This window comes from Mangifera indica, chromosome 16, assembly GCF_011075055.1.
Source record: "Mangifera indica cultivar Alphonso chromosome 16, CATAS_Mindica_2.1, whole genome shotgun sequence".
In the NCBI taxonomy this organism is placed as follows: Eukaryota; Viridiplantae; Streptophyta; class Magnoliopsida; order Sapindales; family Anacardiaceae; genus Mangifera; species Mangifera indica.
The window spans coordinates 2,680,868-2,704,926 of NC_058152.1; the positions used below are offsets into that span (position 1 = coordinate 2,680,868).

The window sequence follows — 24,059 nt, forward strand, 5'->3', positions numbered from 1 at the left end:
AAGGTTAGATTTAACCTGAACTAAATCTGAACAAAGTTAAGCTTTTTTTTTTTTTTACTTATTTTCAGGTTGGTTTGATTTATTTTCAGCTCAGGTTTGTTGGGCATGGAGAAACATTAATTTGTGTTCAGCTAGCTTCACGATTTAAAAGTTTGTGATTGACTCGTACTTAACTCAAGTTAGAATGGATAAGTAGACTTGGTTTGGGTTTGCACGTAATGTTCAGTTTGACTCTTGTAAATGACGTCGTTCCTTTTAATTTTTTTTAATGATACGAGTTGAGCACTATATATGTTTAGATTCAAACTCGAGTTTGTTTTTTTTACTATTTCCAAATTCATATTTGAGTTCGTATTTATTTACCTCATATTTATATTCTAGCTCGTTTAAATAAAATTCATTTTAAACTTACATAAATTCATTTCGAATCAAACTCTAAAACCTATAGTGTGATCAATTTTAATTAATTATAATTAGACAAATTTTTGGGTTAAAAGGATAAAAAATTAAATTATCATGTCACTTGTCAAACCCCAATGAGTTGGATTTGCAAAGCGTTACCATCTCATTCTACCTTCCCTTTGCAATCACTTTTAACTTCAATAATCTAAATGCTTACCGTTTGATTTTATTTACTTTGATCAATCATTTGGAATATAAAATAAAATTTGATTTTAAATTTATAAAAGAAAATATAACATTTGATTTTTAATTTATAAAATAAAATTTTATCGAAGTGTTAATAGGATTTCTAAAAATAGAGGGCAACCTATGATTTTTATGGCCATGCAAATTGATGACACGTGGGCGTAGGAACTTAATCCTAGTGTCTGCACAAACAATTGATCATTAAATTTTAGAAGGGACAAAGAAGACTGAATACAGTATGCTTGAAAGCCATACCTCTTGATGACATAACTCGTGGAGTAGGGCCACACTTGGGTTATTCAAAAGGAGTGATGAATCTCTAACACCAATAGACGACTTTGAAATTGTGTTGATTTCATCTGATTCATCTAAATTTAAGAAAAGGGCAAGCTATGTAAGGATGAACAAGTCATTGAGTGATGTCGTGGAGTGTACATAGGGACAAGATATATAACTATGGATTAGTAAAAGAGGATGTGAAATGACAACATAAGCCTACATATGCAAATATTTTAAAAATTGAGACAACTATGATAAGGGTGTCACACAATTAGGTAAGGGAAAATGTTACATTTAACTTGGATTTAAGAGTCTATGACGCAAAATCAATGATAGGAGGTTTAGATCTAAACATGTCAATTGGACTAGGCTAAATAGAGGTTCGGTCTGAAACTTATAATTTAAACTCAATCCGAAAGGGCTTGACTATAGGTCCATAGGCCTTTCACATTAGGTTGTAGACTTTAGTATTAGACCTATGAATAGGTTTGACCCAATACTATTTACAAATTTAAAAAAAAAGAAGGGCAGAAGAAGCAAAGCTTTTACCATAAGCAGAAGCCTGAGCAAGGCCTTTATGTATATTTTTTTATTTTTTATTTACATTTGTAATTATACAACATATAAATTAATTTATTTGCATTATGTATAAATTTATAATATTTTTTATCATGTAACCATGACATTTTTTCGTCATAAGTGAAAGATTATAAATAAAATTTTTGGGATACTATTATTAGTTTTAATAATTAAAAAATAATTTGTATTTAAAAGTTTTAATTAAAATTTTAAAAAATTATTTAAATGGGCCGACTGACTTTATATGTATAAGGTTGGCCCTAGGGTTGGATTCGAGCTGAGCCGAGCTCGAACTCTGCTCGGTTCATATATAGCTGGCTCGAGTTCGGCTAAGGTCAACTCATTTCGGGTTTGAATTTGGTTCGATTCATTTTTCGTTATCAAAACGATATCATTTTAATATAAATTGGTTAAAACAACGTCGTTTTATATTAAAAATTTTAATTTGAAAATCTGAGCTAGAGCTCGACCGAGCTTGACTAAGGTTGACTCATTTCAGACTCTTGACTTAGTTCGAATCTAATTTTAGTTGGCCCGCCCCTATATTTGTAGGGTTGGGTCTAGAGCCTTAAAAAATAGCTGAGCCGAATCCAACCCAGCGCATTCTTGGATACAATGAGCATCCAAAAAATATGTATCAAATAAGCTGACAAGATGTCTTAAGTATTTCTCACCCAAATAAGCATTAAAATAGGATTAAGATTTTATTCTATTATAATTAATATAAGATTATAATATATTTTTTTATCTCTATTTATTTTCTCGATTCTTTTTTCAGGTCTATTTAAGCCTACTTAGTGTCACTCTTATGTATGTGAATGACTTAAAAGAAAGTCATGGCAATAGACAAGAACATTCTGATGGAGGGGCGGTTTTATTTATAATAATAAAAGATTAACTGGCTAATTTATTTGTTATTATTAATATTATTTTATTTGATTTATTAATAATAAAATATTTCAATGAATTTTACTATCAACAATAATATAATAAGTAATATAAAAAATAATGTGATTACTGACTTCACCTTAGAAATTAAAAGATTATTAAAATAATCTTGATTTTATTATAATTATATCTTTACTTATTTTTTAGAATAAAAATACTCTCATTTTTAATTAATATATTGAGTAACATAAAAAATATTTTAAAATAATTATATTTTAAAGACATTTAAGTATATTAATATTTTAGTATTATTTTATTATTTTCAATCAAATACAATAATTATTTATATTTATCAATTTACACAGTAATATGTTCATCAATCTTTTAGATAATCAATCTTTTATGTAATATTTTAATTTTAATAATAAAAAATTATTCAAACCAAACGTATCTGGAAAATTTCAAGTCTTTAGCATGAATGAAATACTAAACACGATTTATGGATGAAACACTGAGCACGGCCTTCTTCAATAAAATGAGAAAATTATTCATCAACAATAGCCACAGAAGCCAGATTACACAACATGATTATCACTATTTTTCAAAGTCCAATCTCAATAGAAATTACTTCAACAAGTACAAACCCTTGCTTTCAACTCACATACTTTTGCTTGACAACCAAACCAAACACCATTAATCCCTACCAGACACTCATATACACTTACAAATTGTGGCTGTCTCAGAGTCCTCCCCAATTGACCAGTCTTAACAAACTCCTCCTGTCTTGTTTGTTGACTCAATGTTGCCCAAATCTCAGTCGATGGTTCCATGGTACTAGAGACACAAGTCAGAGTCAGACCCACTTATATGCTTCTACGGTGTCAATACTATCCACATTCATGGTGACTTGCCCAATCCAATGCCATATGTCACGGCTCAAGTTTAGTGAGCATGACAGGCGCTTGAGTAGACATCATATATGAGCGTGTTAATAGATAAGTGTGTGCGGTTATTAGTTTTGATGGGTGTATTGTTGTTTTTTGAAGGTATTCCAATCATGAAAGATACATGATGAAACCAAGGGACAAGATTAAAAAAGAATTAAGTATCTTGTATAAACTAGTTGAGAGTTAAAATCGTTTTGCTGATAAATGTAAAATATGACAAAACCAATAACCTTAATCCATAATATAAATGCATATAAGGATGATTATTGAAAAGATGGTGATGGAATATACCACAGGGGGGAGGTCAAAAAATTAGTCTTACACATGTTGATAGCAAACCCACGGCGGATCCATTGTAATGAGGTGGTGTTGCTGCTTGCTGCTATGACAATAAACGGTTAAACACTTCCCGGGATTCTAAAACACTAACTCTATTTACCTTGAAGAGAATAAAAGCCAGCAATGTTCACTTGTCTTTACAAATCCCAAAACTTTCTAACTTTTTCCCTTTCCAAGGACAATATCAACAAATCTCAGCATTTGTAAACCTTTTATTCAATTAAATTATGTAAAAGATTTCTTGATCTTTGTAGATGGTAGTTTATTTAGTACCTAATGCAACTTCCATGTTACAAAATCTCTCACCACATGTTTCTTCCTTCTTGCTACTTTTGACAATTCCTCATGGGGGATCATCACAGCTAAGCGGTTCAGAAGTGAGCAGTGGGCACTTCTTTCTTTGTTCTGCACAACTGTAGATTTTCATAATTTACTTCATGGTAAAAGTAAATACCGTACTGCAGGTCGGCAAGTATGGAAATGGAGCAAGGGGAAAACTCCAGTTATGAAAATTAAGCCATCAATACAGAGGAATATCCATTATTTTCTTTAACAAATATAGCCTAATCTTTGTCTTTCAGATAATTATTTAATGTAGCGATTGTCCATTTCCTAAATTGTTGAATTGTCATGACTCAATGCATCAATTGTTAACAGCCTTCCCCATGAGCATTGTCCAAATGCAGACAAATATGGGTACATTTATGATGTTTATTTGTCATCCCCACCAATCAAAGTTGACCTAAAATAGCCAGTAAAACCAGCAAAGGAACAATTTTTGCCATTACACTTTCTTGGACTGTTTCCAAGCTTCTCTGGCAATGTATAAGCTAACAAAGAATGAATGAAAGATGGGTTAATGATAATTTATTCAGAGAAATGAAGAAAAGTTCAGTTGCTACACAGAGTTTAGGTAATTTTCCAAGTCCTGGAGCTCCCAAGTGGTGGAGTTCAGAGCGGATACCGCACCCAACAAGCACCAGCAGCAGCAAAAGGCACATAAGTGATGCTGCTTTGACACCATTTTATAGTGGAAGGACCTTGCCCTCTAAATGGGAGAATGCAGAGAGGTGGATTTGTAGTCCAGTTTCAGGTTACAGTGTTACCAAGACTTCTTCAAATTCTCAGTTTCAGAGGCGGCCTAAGTCCAAAAGTGGGCCTATTGTGCCTCCTGGCATGGGGCAGTATTCACCTACTCTGCAGCTTCTTGATGGTGCTGCTGCGAAAAATTTTATGGCAGCGTCTCCATTTTCTACTGGGGTTTTAGTGCCTACTGGGGCTTGTGTTAACTACGGTGTTGAGCAGGGCTATTTAGTTCAGAGTGAGAGCCATGTGGCCCGCTGGTCAGATTTGGTGAGTGAGAATTCTTTCCCAAGCTCTCAAGGTATAGTATTCCTTTATTTTTATTGTCTTTTTTTTTTTTCCTTAATTGCTTTGTGAAGTCCCCCAAAGTCATACATGTACATGAATCTTAGTATGGATGTTATCATGAATTCTTGTTCTTGATTCCCACAAGAGTTTCTTGTAATTAAAACATAGAACTGGGGCATTCATTGTCATAATAATATACCCCTTATCCCAGACCATCCAATATCAATTCAACTTAGCAAGATCATACTCTTGAATTAATTTATAGATCAAATCTGAAAATCTATATATGAGAGAACTTCAGGTAGATTAGATTAGCTCAGTTGGAAATGTATTGAAGGTTTAGACAACAACAGTCCTGTAGCATCTCCTTCATAGAGAAACTTGTGATCATTGATTTGTAGAGCTTCTTAGACATAAAACTATTACCTGCAAAGATCTAATTATAGAAGTTATAACACAGTGTGTCATGATTTTGTTTTTGAGTTTTGCAACTTAAAACACATCTTTATTGTTTAAAAAGCGCACAAACTATTTAACCAATCTACTCTTAAAATCTCCTAACAATGTGAAATACACACACAAACTTAGTATCTATCTTGTGTTTTACCAATTTAAGATTCGTCTAGGTGTGTCACAGAAATCACCTACAGTCAAATTACAATCTGATGTCATAATTTCTTGTCAAAGCTTTCATTTCTCCATGAAAATAAGTTTAGATTATAGCATGAAAGTCTTTGTAGCTTATACACATTAATCTATAAGCCTTTTTTTAAAATGCTCGTGGAAATTTTATGCATTATAGTACCTTGTGCCCCTCAAGGTTTTATACCTCATCTGATTGCTTGCTTAAAAACTTGAAATTATTATGAAGTGATTCAATAACTACTGGCTTTGAATCATCAATGATAGGATGTAAATACGCATTGACGCGAAGTCATTCCTGAAAGTTAGTTCTGTCTTATTAACTTTTGCTACCTCAGAAAGCTTAGTCAGCCAATGCTTGCAGGATGGTAGAATTTTAGATGTAATTACACTTTCGAGGTTACAGGATTGTTAGATGTCAGTGGTGGAAAAAGGGATTAGCACTCTATTATCTTGTGTTCAACTAAGCATGGATCTGTAGAATTTCCCTCTATCCTGTGCAGGAAATGTTGTTGCAACACACCCAAGTGAAATTTGGCCAATCTTTGTTTTCCTCCTGGAAAATGGATTAGTGTAAAGCACTGTTTTTAGTTATGAGTACCAATTGATGAAACTCCTACTTTGATCAGTCCATCTTCTGATTTTGCTCACCCGCTTCAAATTTTTGTGTCTAAGTTGTCAATAATGTTGGGTCAAATTTACAGATGAGAAGCTTGATGACATCTTGGATGCCGAAAACATAGTTTCTCATGTGCCTTCACGAAGAGATATGGCTACACAAATGAGTCCTGACAGTAGTTGCCATTCATCTCCTAATTCTTCTCATGAGCCACAGAGTGAGCATCCTGCAAAATTGGAGATTAGGGAAGTGCAAGTAGACAAACGAGCCACCATGATAAGCTGGTCCAAGAAATATGGATCTAGAAGGGTTAAGAAAGGTGTGCCAGATGTTGAGGAATTGCACCAAAATCTAACTGGCCCTTGTGCTTCATCTTGGGATCTTTCAGAGGCAGCCACTAGCATCTCAAAGTATGCTCTCTTTACCTTCTTTCCTGTTGTTTACCCCTTTATGACCAACACTTTATAAAATCATATCTGCATTTGTTTTGTAGCGAGTTGGCATGTTTATTCAAACCCAAACTAGATGAACACAAGAATTAAGACGTTACAAAAATTTTAATTTTCTAGTGTTTAGCAACATATTGCTCCAAGACTTGAGGTTCTAAAGGATATTATAACATCTCGATCCAATACTTTGTCTACTCTGGAAATATGTCTAATTTTAGTATAGGATTCACACACAAATTCAACATTTCTTATACTTTATCACCTGAAATTCGTCTAAGGGTGTCACTGTTATGTTTCAATAAGGCTTGCAGTATTTAGAAATTGCAAATCTACCTTTGCCCAAGAAATTCTGGTTTCATGTGCAGGTTGCAAAGAGAAGAAGCCAAGATCACTGCATGGGAGAATTTGCAGAAGGCAAAAGCTGAGGCAGCCATAAGAAAACTCGAGGTTTGTCATAAACTCAACACCAGCTTGATAATATATGGATAGGAATAAGCTCACATGTATGTCTATGACACATTATTTTGACAAACGATGAAATGAACGAATGGTAAAGCTTGCCAAACCTTCTTCCAGTTTGACAGATTTTGAAGGATGATGATAAAATTTATCTGATTTATGTTCCGGGTTCAAAATCCAGAATCGCCATAGTAAAATATGGTGTAAAAAAATTAATGCTGTTGGCCTTCCTAATTGTACAAGTTTTATGCAGATGAAACTGGAAAAGAAGAGATCCCATTCTATGGACAAGATCTTGTACAAGCTGAAAGTATCTCAGAGGAAAGCTGAAGAAATGAGAAGCTCAATCTCGACCGCAGAGGAAGAAGAGGTTCCCGAGACTTCTCACAGCGATAGGTTCTTCCATATGCATGGCTGGAAGAGTTCGTTCAGGGCCTGCTTCACTGGCCACAGCACCTAGTTTTGTGCTCTTCTGGAGATTTAGCTTTGCGCCTGCTACTGGTAGTTAGCTCTTTATATGCCTCTGGTTCCCAAATTTTGTCTAATCACTACTGCTTATTTAGGATGCTTTATTAGTTACACTGTAAATCGTGTTACCAAAATCAAACTGAGGATTGTGTAGAACAGCCAAAATGGAATTTTCAGGAATCAGGAGGCTTTGCAATGCAACACAATTTAGTTTGAGTCAATCCAAACACAATCCGAAACTAAATCGGGTTGTGTTTGGATTAATATGAAACTAACCCCTAATAACCTAAATGGGTAGAGAAATGTTATTGCCTGATAATTTGTTAGGGGAGGATTGGAGAAATGTTTAATAACAAATGTCACCAGTTGGAAGTAGCAACAAACCACCTTCATCAGAGCAAGTCAACCTCCCCGGGCAATTTCAAAAGTACCAAAGTGTTCTTGATCGTGTCTTTGGATGACTTTATTGATTTTATATTAGTTTCAACCACTTTAAGAGCAATAGAGGTGGGTTTTATGTATACCAATAGTTTTAGCCACATTTTGTATGCAAAATTCCCAAGCTTCACAATTAAGTTAATTACTTGAATATTGATATTTTGGCCTTAAATTAGAAAATGTTAAACTCTGTGTTTTCATATATTAAAAATAATAAAACCATGTGTATCTACTTTGATTATACAAATAGATACACAATATATGTGTTTATATAATTAGGCGATTTTCAATTAGAGATAAAATTTTACTCAATCACATGATAACACACATAATTGTATATATATTTATATACTCAAAATGAGAATGTATAAAATTAATCTTTTTGAAATCAATTCTTGTTATCAATTGTTTTTACCAAGCAATTGATTATGCAAGATATTTGTCAACGATATCTTTAGATAATATAAAATTAACCACTCGTCTTGATTTCTTCAGGGAAAAATGCACAATCAATATAACAACTTTACTACTTTGATCTTAACTGTGACACAACATATTTATAAGATTTCATGTATTAATCATCTTGCCATCACAGAACTAATCAAAGATGATAACTTAGAAGGAAGAAGGTTTTGTAAATCTCTACATATTGTAATGTTTTGTTTTGTTAAAAGTAAATTGAGGTAATTTAAAAAATTTATCACTAAAAACACTAATGAGAGTGGATAGAACAGACAATTTCATGTCACCCAAACATAGTTTAGACGGGGTTATGGTTAAAAGAGTTTGATATGATTATAGAGTTTGGTTGGCCTCTAAAAGGGATCCTCTCAGGTGGCTATGGCAGGCTTCTATCAAGAGAAATTTCCGACTTTACATTTGAAATGATTGCGCATAGGGTAAAAAGGAAAATTCGGCCAGTTTTCTTAAGCTAAAACCTAAATTATGGTGATGCCTAAACAAATTCCTTTAATTTTTACTTTTCTGACGCCAGGGATTCAATCTTATAAAACATAAATATAAATGCATTCAACAGCATATATTTGTTGTATCACATCACTCCCTAATGCATCGAATGTCCCATTCCATAGTTAAATCAGGTTTCCTCATAATTAAGAGCAACAACGGCCGGCAAGTTTGAACCTCCAATCAAGAGATGACCCAACACAACCTGACCATTTAATCAAACAACAGACCAGTCTAAAATGACTCCATAGCTATGCCTGTGCCGTGCTTGACTCAACAGCATGCATTGCCATGAATCCATCAATGATTGGTCAAGCTTTTTACACATTATGTCAGCATTCGTGTTCGGCAAGGCAAGCCACCTATCTAGAGCAGAGAATGAGGACCACGAAGAATCCTACCCAAGCACATCAGATTTACATAGCATACAATGGTTTAAAGCTTTCAGAATGAATCAGAGCACATTCTCCCAAGTCAATATTACATAAATTAAATAGCTTAAAACTGAAAACGAAAAAAGAAAGGTCAGATGTTGATACATTAAAATGATTCGTAACAATAAATTTTTTAGAAAAAATAAACCAAATAATTATCCTAACAATACAGATTTTCTCATTTGACAAATGTCAATGTGAAAACTAAGGCATGATTGGAGACAATTAGGCCACAACTTCTTAGTATGGCCTATATCTCCAGTCTGCTCTTGATGGTCTTCCCCCGCCCATCCCATAACCCCACTGCAAAACGAATAACTCAATTGGTAAAATAATGATGAATGTCAAAATAACATAATTTGGTTTTCACTAAAATACTTGGAGAGCACCTAGTGCCTATTTTTCTTCTATTAAAACTAGCACTCTAGTAATCATGCTCATTAGCGATCAAGGTATAACAAGCTTGATATGAATTTTTTTTTTTAAATATGAAACCAAAACACCAAAAAAAAATAATAATAATAAAAGGAACTAAATTTACTTACATCATCAAAATCAAGGCTTCCATACATCCTTCCATATGTGCGCATAGGCCCACCATAACCCCCAAAGACTGGAGCACCACCAATTATGAAGTTTTCACTAGGGCCAGCATCATCAAGAGGCGTGGCTGAATCTATTGCTACCTGTTCATCCAGTTAATGTATACAAAAATTTAAAAAATGCCAAGTTAACTTTAACTCAATAGTTAACTACACAACTATCCACTTAATACCTGCTGTCCACAAATTTCATGTGACCTTCGAGATACACGATCTGCTACACCATCTTCAGCGAAGGTCACAAAACCAAAACCTCGGTGGCCACTTCTCTTAGGGTCCTGAATGACATAACACACATGTTCATAAGTTGCGTGGATCCAACTCAATAACTCTAACAGATCAAATATAGCTGTCTTACCTTTGGGACATAAACATCTAATATCTGGCCAAATCTACCAAAATACTGTCGCAGATCTTCAACTGTGGCCTCTTGAGGCAGCCTGCCAACAAAAATCTTTTTACCCATTCCACGTGTAGACTCCCCTCCTGGTCCAACACAGCTTAAAAAGTTACAACATGAAATGCAAAAGATCACATGTTGATCTGATTTTGTTTTTGTACTTTCTTGTTCATGGTCTGCTTTTGTCTTCGCTAATGTGTTCTTTATCTTCTCTGTATGTGTGTGTGCATTGTAATATTTTATTGATCGAAAACTAATAAATAAATGGCACTCTGTTCAATTGGGCACAAGACTTCTCAATAAAAAGGAGCTTACTTCCATAAAATGAGCCTGGGTGGTCATACAAGGTAGGAGCACCTAACGTTGCATATCTAGTTGCAGCAGATATGTAAGCATTGTACGCACCGTACCCACCATGTGCCATTCTACCTATTGGCCTAAAGTCATCTTCCTGAAAATAGAATATCAGAGAATCAGGTTTAACTATCGCGTATAACATTGATTGGGGACATAATATAGGAAGTTAAATTATGAGATTATTGGTCTTATAGATGAAAAGTTCAATTATAACCTAAAACAGAAGGGATTTCATCCAGCAGATAAGATTTATAAATACACCGGTACTACAAAGGCCAGAACTGGTAACACTTGCCTTAGGTGTTGCTCGATCAACAACTACAACAGAGCCTCCCAATTCATGGGTATCAGCCATTAAACTTTCTACAGAATCTGTAACACAGAAGGATCAGTTTGGACCAAAATTGTTGTCTATATCTTCTTGAAAAACAACTCAATAATTTTCAAACAAGAATTTCCCTAGGACCACTTTTATCGAAATTGCAACATGTCAAGCAGAAGTGGTGAGATAGAAACACAGCCAAAATGCATGCCTGTACCTTTTCTTAAAGGACTAGACTAAGCATAAGTCAAAAGCTCATAATAGTAAAGATAAAAATTAAATTAAAGTTTTTCAATGACTCCATATATGATTGGGCTACAATTTGTTGCAGCTCTTCCTTGTATTGTGTAGATATACAGCTGAGATAGAGAAAGGAGATCCGTATTTCAAAATATTATAGATGGGGACTAAAAGATCTTGATCAGTTGATATTTTAGCACAAACAACACTACAAATAATAATAATTCGATGCCTGAAAAATCAAATTCATATGCTTCAAATTACAACTCTTTATTCAAGGAGATCTAACAATTAGTTCAAAAACCAGTCTTTTTCTTTGTAACCAAGACAATGTAGTTGATAACCATAACTTTCAGTTAAAAAAGAAAAGGAGGGGGCGGGGGTTTGAATGATGAAGGATAGGACATATACTGACTGCATAACATGAAAAATGAAGAAAAGGCACCAACATGCATATATAAGTGTCTGACCTGAACTAGCAAAAGTGATAAATCCGATTCCTCGATGAGCTTTTGAGCCTTGATCCTGCAAAAGGCATTAAAAACAATCCCATAGATCAATTTCAACTCCAAAAATAAGAAAATACAAGTCTACATTATATGGGAGCATATGTATTTGTAATTATCTTTGAGCATGCACTAGAAAACATGTACTTGTCTGTATGAACACATGTAGCAATACTAGTTATTACATGAACAGAGAATGCTGTATTAGTCACATAATTGTCACAATGAAACAAAAGAGCAGAGAGATAGAAGGTGTCACCTTTGGCATGTATAAATCCATTATGTCACCATACTTCTCAAAATGACTACGAAAGGAAAAATAATATTTTTATTATCATCATCAGTCTGGAAAACTGATCAAAGAATGAAGACCAAAACAGCCAGGTAATTACACCATCTTATTTTCTATACATCATATCCAATTACCTCCGAAATGTTGCTTCATTCACTGCTGGTGGTATCCTTGCCACAAATATTCTGGTTGCTTTCCTTGGGGGTGCTCGCATCTCCTCCTGCCAAATAAACTATATTTCATGAATTGTACAATTACGATTTACCTATAACTTGTACATGGATGTTAAAGTGGATAGAATGAGAAAGAGACAATCAAACCATTGATAACACAAATCAATGATGTAATTCAACCTTTGGTGTAGCTATTTTGACTTCCAGCATTCGATTTCCAAGAAAATGCTCAGCATCCATCGCAGTCTGCAGAAAATGAAACACAAGGCATAAGAAAATTTAAATAATATGTCTCAATAACAAAGAAAAGAATAGATGATGTATTCTAAAAAACTCAAATATTACTTACCTTGGCATCTTCAGCTGATGCAAATGTTACATAGCCAAAACCACGAGATCGTCCAGTCGACCGATCCTGAAGCATGAAAATAAATGAAAAATCAACATAAATAATTTTTGTTAACACTTTGGCCCCCAAAATCCCTGAACTAGACCACAATGCTAGTCCCAAGTTAGCATCACGTATAATGTTTAGTGTAAAACTGAAAAATGCAGAATGGGATTAGCAAACTTATATCATATATTGACCGAAAAAAATAGAATAGTAAATATAATTAAAGGCAATAGCATTATCAAAGCAAAACTAAGAAACATAAGTACCAGTCAAGATATTCTCAGTAATTGATCATAAACAAAGCAACAAAAGCAATTTTAGCAAAGAAATTATACAAGTAAAAACTTTTGATTTTTTCTATTATTTTACTAAATGTAATTAGAAGGGTTTCCTGGTTCCGAAAGACACTATATGGATAAGAGCCCCTTTCAATGCGAATATGGTGAAAAATTCGATGGGATATTAAAAAAATGAAATTATACAAAAGGGTTGAATTAAAGATAAACCTTCATGACAATGCAATCCTCCAAATCCCCAAACTTGCTCATGTACTCTCTCAAACCATCCGTATCAACATCCCAAGGAATGCCGAGAACCTAAATTACAAAAGACACAACACAAATTAAATACATATAATCATTAAAAAAACAGAAGATAATGAAGATAACGGTGAAAACTAACCACAAGCTTTCGATTCGTGGCCATGATAAACGATACCAAGGGCAGCAACAAAAACCCTAACACTCAAAAATCTCAACACTCTCTCTCTACCTCTCTTCACACACTCGTGTCCTGCACAGGTAAAGTAGACCTCTTTCTCACACACGCAATTCATCAAATACCAAATTATCAAACTCACCATTTTGCTTCCTCCAAATAATCAAAACGATGACGTAATTAACAGAAAAATCAATCAATTTACCCAATCATAAAACCTTGGAATTGCCCGCTCACTGACCTTTTCTGAATCTCGCGGTAATTTCCCTCTCTTTCTCTCTACAGTACCTACCTCTCTCTCCCTCGCTTTGCCTGCCGTCCCACTCTCGGCCTGCCTTTGTTTTCCATGGGTCGCTTTATCTTTTATAGTACCGTTTTCATTTTATTTTAGAAAAAAAAATATTTATTTATTTATCATTTTTATTCCATAATAAAAAATTCTGTTTTTTATTATTCGATAACAGCTGTTTTTCCGGTTTTAAATCGGTTTTTATTATTAAATATTTAAAACATAAATCCAATATTTTATTTACATAATCAAATATTAAAATGAGTTTATTAAAACGATTGAATTATGCATATCTATTTTAAGTATATAAATATATATATATTTAATATATGCTATCAAGTGATGAGATTATTTTGAATTAAAAATAAAATAACATCAAATCATATGATGACATATCATATTATATATATATATTAAAAAATAAGTATACAAAACTATATCATTTTAATCGATACGTATTAAAACAATATTGTTTTAGTATTAAGTTAAGCTCAGAGTTGTATTTAAACTCAAACACCTTTAAAATAAGTCCGAGTTTGAACTCGAACTTGACTCTATTGAAGCGAACTCTAATTCGAGCTTACATTAGTTCAATTTTAATTCGGTTTGAATTGTATCCTAAGTTGAATGGTTGAAAAAATACGGAAGGGGATTGTTAAAACATGAGAAACACGAATAGAATGAATTCTAAGAATGCCAAAAGACTTATTCCCATATAAGGTAAAATGAAATCTCAAACTTATATCTTCTAATTTTTAAAAATCTAAATATTCTTTCATTATTCAAAATCTGTTAATTTGTTTTGTTAAAGTCAAGGGTAAAACTGTTATTTTATTAGTAATATTAAAAAAATTATAATTTTATCTTATTTCTCTCTTCAGGTTTTAAAAACTATAACTTTATCTCGTCTAAATATTTAAAATTTAAAAAAATAATTATTCCCCCCCATTTAGGTTTTTCTTTTCTTTTCTCTCCTCTCTAGTCATCACTCCATCACCGACATCATCCTCTTTCCATTTTCATTGTCAGAATCATTTTGACTGTTATTGTGAGAGGTCATCTAACAAAGAAATGACCCTAATAACACATATGTAGTGACGAGCCTAATAGAGTTAAGAAGAATCACTTAACCTTTTCAAATTTCAAATATTTATAGTTATTTTCATTACTATAAAAAATAAATATTTTAATACCTTTCAAATTTCAAAAATATTAATTAAAAATATTAAAATAATTCTTACCATTTCTTAATTCATCTCTTGTATTTTTATTTATATAGAATTGTCTAATTTTGAGCGAAGTGAGCTGAAATACCCGGCATTACCAATCCAACAACCCTTGTCACTCTCATCAAACCTCCTTCTCTGTACCTCTCCCCTTTTACCCGCCATAAAATAAAGCTTCTTGCCAGTTCCCAAACTGCATTTATCCTCGTGGGTATTGCCGCCAATGGTGAGAAGTAGTTTTTGTTTGGTCATTCTGCAACTACCTGTGAGTTCATCTAAGATTACTTCCTCAATCAATCTGCTGAAACTGTAATTTTAGATTAATGTATTGCTGATACCCACCTATCCTTTATAGAGGCTGTTGAAGTGCTATCATTGCTGTAAACAAACAGAACGTCATTAAGGGCTCTCTTTTAACTTGTTTGTCATGAACTCAGCAAACTTTTCATCTCCTCCAATCCTTCCAACAACTCTGTCTCCTTGTGAAATGCCAAAATGGCTGCAAAGAGAATAGCCAATGCGCCACCTGAACTGTGGCCTGTCAATATATACTTTGCTCGATCGTCTCTGCTTACAAGCTCTCTTAACTTTTCCCTGATGGCGTAGTATGCTAAGGGCCCGGGCGGTCGTCGGTTTGCTCATTGAAATGTTTGGGCCAGCCTTTGATCCTTAGGAAACCTAGAGCCTTCATGAAACCGCCATGAATCTTGCCTATATCATCGATCTCATACCAAGAGAGATCAACGTCAGAACTCCATGATTATGCAGCAAAAGTTTCAGTACCTCTGAAGTAACAACAATGGTGTCATTTTTATCATAAAGCATAAAGGCTTGGGTTGTGGCTTTCCCTTGAAAATCTGCAAAATTAAATTGAATGATCTCACTTAGCTTATACAGCACGGAGGCGGAAACGCTCAAATATAAAACAAAATCACTTAACCATATTTTTTGAAAAATATAATAATCAGAAACATGAAAAACCATATAAATATGAAAAATATATAATTTTTTAAATAAATATCAAATTTAATAAAAAATATATACAATAATTATTTCCTAAAAAAAAATAACTTTTTAATAACTATAAGGTGTATACTCCACTAACTGACAAAACCAATTTTTTGAGTGTTTGTCAATAATTGAAGAAATTAGAGATAGGAAGGAGATTAGTTTTAACACAATGGAAAAAAAAGAAGCTTAAAATGTTAGAGATGAAATAAGATGAAATTAGAGTTAGGGTTCAAAATTATAAAGGAGAATAAAATATGAAATTGATTTTTAATTGAATAAAACAAATAAGGAAAAGGCACAAATTTTTTTTCTCGAAAAATGTTTCAAATTTTTTTATATTTATGAAACACTCACGTTTCGTATTAGTTTCAAAACGAAAGCGTTTTGAAAATGCAAAAACGCATCCCATGGTGCTTTCTACGCTTCCTAGCAGTTAGTAATTGAATAAGAAGTATGAAGATACAGGGTTCTTACCGTTCAAGTAGGCATGGGATCCCAAAAATTTCATTGCAAAAAGAAAAACTATAAGCTTCGTTTAATTACAAGGATTTAAAGATTACCTTGATAATTTATTTTTTATTATTTATATTATTTTATTTAGTTTATCAGTAATAAAATATTATAGTAATCTTTTATTAACAATACTTACATAACAGGTAATATATGTGATAATCTGATTACTACTTTTATCTCAAATATTAAAATATTACCAAGATAATTTTGATTTTATTATAATTATATCATTATTTATTAATTTTTTAAGAAAAATAAATTTATTTTAATTAATATAATAAATAATATAAAAAATATTTAAAAATAATTATATTCAATAGCATTTAAGTAAAATAATTTATTAGTATTCTTTTATTATATTTAACCAAACACAATAATTATTTATACTTACTAAATTTTATCAAACATGGTAATCATTTATACCCAGTAATCTTTTAATTAATCTATATTTAAGATTATCTTTCTATTTTGATAATAAAATATTATCCAAATCAAACAACTCTTTAATAAGTAGAATGGATGGATAATTTTACTCATTAAAACATAAACAAATTAAAACTGAAAATTCGAACATGGAGTTTTTTATTAATAAACCTTCCTTCCGATAATTGCCATTGGCTTTGCCACAGATTGTAGAAACTTTTGTACAACCTTTGAGACAAAAATGACCCACCTCCGACCAAAATCTTCCTCTTTCTCCGTAAGAGCTTTCTACAAATTTTCTCTTCTCTGGGTCACTGGAAATTAAGATATGAATGAGATTAATGAAGCCCGACTCTTCAGGCTTCAGCACCGTGTAACTGGCGGAGAATCTCATGTCACCAGGCATTACGAGAGAATTTTAACAAAATAAACTGGAGAAAACGTCGTTTTTGTTTTAACTCAATGCTAAAGCAATAAATGTAGCCATCTATGTAAGATTTATTATGCATATACAAACATAAAATCATGTAATTGTAATTTATAGGATTAACGTATAGATTATAAAATATTAAATTAAATTTAAGGGTTTTAAGAATATCTGAATTTTCATGTAATTTGAAACTATATTACATGCATACGACATTAAGTTTTTCATCTTGGAAATCAAATACTAAGCGTCAATAATAGTGTGTTCTTCATCTTGGAAATAATATGCCGTCACTTTCTAGCAAATACCAAATATATACAGCCACCATTTATTGGTAACCATTATAGACAACCAGCACAAATATAAGAAGACAATCAAACGTCTTCATCGAAGGATGGTGACAGAAATACATCTGAGGATCCCAAACGGGTAGCATTTACGTAATCCTGGGTAGAATGCGCTGATATGCCCGGCATAACCAAACCAATTACTCTGAACATCTTGAGGAACCACCCTTCCCTATACTCCGGTCCCATTTTGTGAATTATGGTGAAACTTCTTATCAGCTCCAAAAATGCAGTCATGATCATTGGAATCACCTTCAGCGGTGAGAAGTAGTTCTTGTTTGGTTGCTCAGGAACAACCTGCATTTCAACAATTCATTAACAACAGAAGATTGATACTCGCATTTAAGGTTAGATCCAAACCGAGCTGGCTCAACTCAATTCAGATTAAAGCCAAAAGATTCGATTCATTCTTTAAACCAAGCCAAACTTAAGTTAAGAGACGTTGAACTCAAATTTTGTTTAAATTTATGACTTAAATTAGTAGTTTAAATTCGTGACTTGATTCAGTTCAAATTAGTGATTCAAAATTTGACTCAGTTTGACTTAAATTCATAATTTGAATCATTGATTTTGTTTATTATTTGGATAAAACGATGTTATTTTGTCAATGAGCTACGAACTTGAGTCACGAATTCAAATTATTGATTCACACTATAAATTCAAATTAAACTGAGTCACGAATTTAAACTATCGATTTGAATTATAAACTCGAGTCAAATTTGAGCTAAATCATTTTTCATTCTAACAGAATTCAAGCCAAGAAATCTTCAGATTCAATCTAATTCATATCCACCCCTACTCACCTTTGCTTCATAGCGGTGGTTATAATAAATGCAGGTCCCGAAGTGCTTGAACATAAGATCAGAGTCATCGTAAGGCAGCCTTGGAACAATGTCATTACTGTAAACAAATCTAAAATATTTAACTTTATGCTCTTTCAGCTTCATTTCCATGAACTCCCCAAACTTCTCATCTCCAACCCTTGGTTGCCCATATGTGTAAATCCCTTCTAGTCTCTCCAACAGCAGTTTCTCCTGATGCTGAATCAAAATTGCAGGAAAGAGAATAGCCAATGCCCCACCTAAGCTGTGGCCTGTGAGTATATACTTAGCTCGATCATTTTTTCTCAGCTGGTCTACCAACATATCCCTGATTGCATAGTAAGCTAAGGGCTCTGGGGGTTTATCTTCCGGGTCGTTGATCTCTTTAGGCCAAACTCCTGGCTTCTGCAAGCCGAGAGCCTTCATAAAACCACCATGAATCTTTCCTACGCCATTGATCTCATACCAAGAGAGGTCAAAATCTGAGCACCAAGCATCTGCATCAAAGGGCTCAGTTCCCCTAAAAGACACTATTATTGTGTCATGTTCAACGCTTTTATCATAGAGGACAAACGCTTGTGTTGTGGCTTTACCTTGATAATCTGATATACGTTTATTTAGTCAATCAACAAGCAGTTTGAAATTCCTTAAAAAAAAAAAAAAAACACAGTTTTACCATTCCAGTAGTCATAGAATCCCAGGTAGTCCATCTGCAAAATGAGATAATTAAGCTGGATATATATGTAGTAAAAATAAATAATGATTGTTGAAGAAATTATGGTAATTTTGTTCTACCTTCCAGTGATCTTTCACTGTAGTTTCAATGTAAGCTCTGTTCTCATATACTGCTTTAGACGCCATCATAGATAAAGTGGCAAAATATCTGGCATCTCCATGTTTGATGCCACTGTCCAGCTTCACTCGCTTATCTAAATTTCCAATGAATGATATGAAAGTTGCTGATTCTTTGTCTGGCTTTACCATCCTCCCTGAAATGCATTAACCCATCTCTTTTAAGTCAATTAATCAAGCAGGAAAACCAAACTAAAATTCAGTAATATATATAAAAAACTATGTATACTCACTTTGGAAATACAAATATATACATACTTATATATGTTATCAAATAATTAAGTGATTTTAAATTAAGAATAAAGTATTACCCAAAGTTGATACACATAGTATTATATTATATATGTATTTATGAGGAATACTATATGTATATATTTTATATACATAAATGAGTACACACTTATATGTGTTATTATATGATTGAGTATTACTTTATCCTTAATTCAAAATCATTTACTCATATAAAACTATACATACTCAATTTGAATACACCAATAGATATATATTTGATATATGTCATTATATGATTGAATGATTTTAAATTAAGAATAAACTAATTATCAAAAAAAAGTAATACTCAATTATATAACGACATATATATATATATATATATATATATATATATATATATATATATATATATATATATATATTTGTGTATTTAAAATAGATATGCATAATATTACTAAAAAAAAATACAAAACTATTGCTTTAGAAATGACTCAACCCACTTTGGTCCCATCAGGACACGCGACCAGCTTCCAATAACTTCATCTTATCAACTTCCTTTACACAAAAGCCACTAAGGCTATTAGCCACACACAAACATTCTACTAACTTATCCTTAACAGCCAAGCAAGTGAATGAGATAAAAGGCAAGAAGCAATCCATAATTTCCTTTATTTGTGAAAAGATTACCATGTTACTCCTTAATAATGTCAATTTTAATAATACATGTATTTTTTAGTAAACAAATAAGTACACAAATAATATATTATTCGTAATTAAGTAATTTTGAATTAAGTATAAAGTAATATTTAATAATATAATAACATATCATATATCTATTTGTATACTCAATAAATATATATTTTTTCATAATAATAAAATTATATGTATTTATTTTAAGTACACAAATATATACATATTTAATGATTGTCATTATCTAATTAGGGAATTTTGAATTAAAAATAATATAATTTCTAATCACACGATTATACGTATAAATGTGTACTCATTTATATACTCAAAATAGTTTCACATGGAATTGCAAGCATGCATTCTCTCGGAAGCAGCTAGGAATACATAAAAATCAGATATGTTTGCATATTCATGAAAGTGAGCCAAATTATAACAAACCTCTTATCATATTAAGCAAGAGCACACCGGGATTTCTGTTACAAGACAGAAGATTGACCAAGAACTCGATCCCCGACCCAGTGAACGCCAATGGCTTTGCGACGAAAAGCAGAAACTTCTGTACGACGATGGAGATGAATATGATCCATCTATAGCGAAAACTCTCCTCCCTCGCCTCGCTGCTGTCAACGCCGCCTCTCTTAGCAATGTCACTGTAAATTAATATACGAACAAGATCCGCAAACTTCACTTCTTCTGGTTTCAAGAGCATATAACTACAGGAGAAACCTTGGTCAAACTCCCCCATGAATGGAAGCTTTTGATCTATTTCTCTCTTAATTTTGCATTCCTTCAAACTTCGGTTAACTTTCTCGTTTCTGATACTGAAAAGGCAAAAGGAGTGCCACACAAAGGAACGTTAATTGCAAAGCAATAAATGTGCTGAAAGTGGGGTACAACACATGTTACACGCTTTGACTCTTGAGTTAACGATGTTCACCACTTTGTTTTAACAACCCTTCTGAAATTTAATCTGGTTTTGACGCACGTGTTAACCAATTGAAAAATCGAGGTCATTATAGTTGTAAATTTGAAAATATTTGATAGCTGATATTCATATTAATTAATGGGAAAGGGACAATTTTTTACTCAAGTTTTTGTCTAAATTTAATATCATACCTATAACAGTTGAAAAATTCAAACATCTATATATAGACTAACTTTCATCCAAATTTTTAATTAGAAGCAAGAGTAAAATTGTTATTTTATCTATAAACCTTAAAACCGAAAAAATTTATATCATTTTCCCTTTTAGTTTAGAAAAATCACAATTATCTCTTATAATTAAACTTTAAAAAATTTATTTCTTTTTCTTTTTCAGGTTTTATCTCTGGTGGCTTAGGGAACCAACCGACGATCAGAAAGAAACAAAGATCTTCTCCTATAAAAGACGACTCTTTATCGTCCAGATCTAGATAATAAACGTCATTTAGATCAAGACTCAACGAAAGATGATGTCATCTTTTGTCACATTGTCTTTTGTCATTTGAATGACACGACAAGTCATCCTTCATCAAGTCTTCTAAATGACAAAAGACGACGCTTCATCATCCTTTGTCGTCACATTTGGATGGTTGTCCTTCATCGTCCTTCATAGCCACTTTGGAAGATAGGTGAAAAGTATCAGCCATCAGTCAGAATAATAATAGTCAGAGAAAGAAACAAACCTTAGGGGTGAAATTTAAACTTTTCAAATTTTGGAAATGAGTTGAAGGGTTAGTTTTTAAAACCTAAAAAAAAAAATGAGATAAATTTCAAAGTTTTAAGGTTTATAAGTAAAATAATGATTTTACCCTAATCCTTAACTGAAAATTTGGATAATAATTAGCCTATGAGTGGGTGTTTGAGTTTTTTATTTGTTGTAAATATAATTTTGAGATTAGACTAAAATTTGAATGAAAAATATTTTTTTCTCTTAATTAATTAAATAATTATATATTAATATAATGTGTTAATCCAAACCTTCATAATTATTTATTCAATTATAAGATTTAGATTGAAATTGGTCAATTCAATTGATCAATTGAACTAATTAAATTGATCAAATCATATTATCAATCCGATCCTAAACACTATGGTGCTTCACATGCACATTTGTACCAAGTATGGCAAATAAAGTTTCAAATTTATCCTCTAATATTGGATATCAATTCACACGGTGCTTTCATATTAATTAATGCTATTACTCGCAGCCTGCAGAAATTCTGCTCAAGGTACAAATTTCTTTATCAGAAATAATGTAAGCCCTACAGGTGTCTACCAAGGACATGTTCATCTTTTTAGCCTTTTGAAATTAAGATTGTCGGTGACTTTTGGGGTAATTGTGAAATATTAATAAGTTTAAAGGGGCAGAAACGATTTAACTTTATGAGAGGGATCAAGAGAATAGAAGGAAATTGAATGGCTCATAAAAGGACCTTGGGGGTTGCCTGTTGTTGTTGTCTTCATGAGAGATGTGGGTATCCCTAGTGCTCCATTTAGTGTTGCCAGGACAACACCATCAAGTCACTGGACAGCACCTATCAAATCAACTTTTTCAGCCATTTACAAATATTAGTGTCATATTATAGCAACCATATATAATACATATTTTATATAATATAATATATATTATTATAGTAATTAATATATTTTAAAAATAATTAATAATATAATAGATATATGTAATTTTTAATTTTTAAAGATATTTCTTTAAAAATGGGCTAAAGAGATAACAAACATTTCTTTGTCAAAAATGGGCTAAAGAGATTGGACAATGGACTAATGGGCTTTATTGGCTACTCACTTCAGACATCTGAAATGAGTCAGCATGCATAAAACCTGCCCATTTGATATCTCAGAACGGTTGCTTTGGCCCATGGGTTTTACCAAAAGGGCTAGAAATTGTTTAGGACTATTAAATATTTGACAATTTCAACAGAAGTGCAAAGTTGCCCCGAGGTAGCTTGAAAGCTAAGAGTGTGAAATTTCTAAGGGATAGGATTTGAGCTTGAGATTTGTTATTGTCCTATCAAAATCAAACTTATTATTAAACTTTGGGTTTTATCTATTCGGTATAATAAGTTCAGTCTTTAAAAAATAAGATTAGATTTAAGTCAAATTGAGTTCAAATTCACTTAAGCTTGAGTTCAACTTATTTTAGTGTAGTTGAGTTCGAGCTTAATTTATTTAAGAGGAGTAAAACTCAAGTTTAAGTTTGAATTGAGTTTTAAACTCAACTTAATACTTAAACGATATTATTTTAATCGATTTATATCAAATTTTTTAATCTCATAAGTTTTACAGATCGAATACTTTTAAAACTCGAACTCAAACTTAAAAATATTAAAACTTTTAGACTCAAATTTGAGTTTTAACTCAAATAAAATCAATTTAATTTTAATTTTATATATAAAAAAATGATTTAACCCAAATAAAATTTCTCATGATTTGAAAAAAAAAAACCAAAGTCAATGGGTCATACAATCAATATTGACTTAATAAGAGGAGCTCTCTGTACATTTGAGTTCATCTCACCTTGCGTATGGGACAATAGAAAGGAAGAAAATGGTGTGCGGATGGATAATAGATATCTAAAGCTTGCGCCTCACCTTACCTGCCCCCTTTAAAGTATGCACGCTTGCCAAAAACCAATCCAACCAAGCATCTTATTGTCCTTATTCATCTTATTATAAGATTCAGTATTTAATATTTTATTTGTAAA

General features: G+C 32.3%; 3 protein-coding genes across 4 annotated transcripts; 1 reads left to right on the plus strand and 2 right to left on the minus strand.

Moving 5' to 3' along the window:
- The first annotated feature begins 4,373 nt into the window (after nt 1–4,373).
- Nucleotides 4,374–7,894, plus strand: LOC123198806. Its single transcript, XM_044613588.1, has 4 exons — nt 4,374–5,064; nt 6,398–6,722; nt 7,127–7,208; nt 7,474–7,894. The coding sequence occupies exons 1-4, from the start codon at nt 4,521–4,523 to the stop codon at nt 7,678–7,680; spliced, it is 1,158 nt and encodes a 385-aa protein (XP_044469523.1). The 5' UTR covers nt 4,374–4,520; the 3' UTR covers nt 7,681–7,894.
- A 1,662-nt stretch (nt 7,895–9,556) lies between these two features.
- LOC123198581 (heterogeneous nuclear ribonucleoprotein 1) lies at nt 9,557–13,909 on the minus strand. Of its 2 annotated transcripts, none has more exons than XM_044613292.1 (14): nt 13,771–13,909; nt 13,494–13,604; nt 13,319–13,408; nt 12,768–12,833; nt 12,599–12,664; nt 12,380–12,465; nt 12,213–12,258; nt 11,918–11,972; nt 11,181–11,257; nt 10,844–10,979; nt 10,487–10,614; nt 10,302–10,406; nt 10,072–10,212; nt 9,557–9,829 (listed from the first exon to the last, which is right to left on the minus strand). In XM_044613292.1, the coding sequence occupies exons 2-14, from the start codon at nt 13,515–13,517 to the stop codon at nt 9,767–9,769; spliced, it is 1,083 nt and encodes a 360-aa protein (XP_044469227.1). In that variant the 5' UTR covers nt 13,518–13,604; nt 13,771–13,909; the 3' UTR covers nt 9,557–9,766. The 2 variants fall into 2 exon arrangements, with proteins under 2 accessions (XP_044469227.1, XP_044469225.1); XM_044613290.1 differs by having other exon boundaries at nt 13,735–13,894.
- A 3,753-nt stretch (nt 13,910–17,662) lies between these two features.
- On the minus strand, nt 17,663–21,212 carry LOC123198750 (triacylglycerol lipase OBL1). Its single transcript, XM_044613510.1, has 5 exons — nt 20,798–21,212; nt 19,382–19,575; nt 19,263–19,296; nt 18,569–19,188; nt 17,663–18,062 (listed from the first exon to the last, which is right to left on the minus strand). Exons 1-5 carry the CDS (start codon nt 21,102–21,104, stop codon nt 17,793–17,795), a joined length of 1,425 nt encoding a protein of 474 aa, XP_044469445.1. The 5' UTR covers nt 21,105–21,212; the 3' UTR covers nt 17,663–17,792.
- Nucleotides 21,213–24,059: the final 2,847 nt, after the last annotated feature.

What these genes read in the sequence shown, in the direction of transcription:
- LOC123198750 (XM_044613510.1), bottom strand. Translation starts at nt 21,104, where the DNA reads ATGGGGGAGTTTGACCAAGGTTTCTCCTGTAGTTATATGCTCTTGAAA. An exon ending in CAGTGAAAGATCACTGGAAG is followed by an intron (nt 19,297 to 19,381) that starts GTAGAACAAAAT and finishes CTCATTTTGCAG; the next exon opens with ATGGACTACCTGGGATTCTA. An exon ending in ACCACCGCTATGAAGCAAAG is followed by an intron (nt 18,063 to 18,568) that starts GTGAGTAGGGGT and finishes GTTGAAATGCAG; the next exon opens with GTTGTTCCTGAGCAACCAAA.
- LOC123198581 (XM_044613292.1), bottom strand. Translation starts at nt 13,517, where the DNA reads ATGGCCACGAATCGAAAGCTTGTG. An exon ending in CCACGAATCGAAAGCTTGTG is followed by an intron (nt 13,409 to 13,493) that starts GTTAGTTTTCAC and finishes TTTGTAATTTAG; the next exon opens with GTTCTCGGCATTCCTTGGGA. An exon ending in GAAGCCTTGATTTTGATGAT is followed by an intron (nt 9,830 to 10,071) that starts GTAAGTAAATTT and finishes TTCGTTTTGCAG; the next exon opens with TGGGGTTATGGGATGGGCGG.
- LOC123198806 (XM_044613588.1), top strand. Translation starts at nt 4,521, where the DNA reads ATGAATGAAAGATGGGTTAATGATAATTTATTCAGAGAAATGAAGAAA. An exon ending in GCAGCCACTAGCATCTCAAA is followed by an intron (nt 6,723 to 7,126) that starts GTATGCTCTCTT and finishes TTTCATGTGCAG; the next exon opens with GTTGCAAAGAGAAGAAGCCA. An exon ending in CAGCCATAAGAAAACTCGAG is followed by an intron (nt 7,209 to 7,473) that starts GTTTGTCATAAA and finishes AGTTTTATGCAG; the next exon opens with ATGAAACTGGAAAAGAAGAG.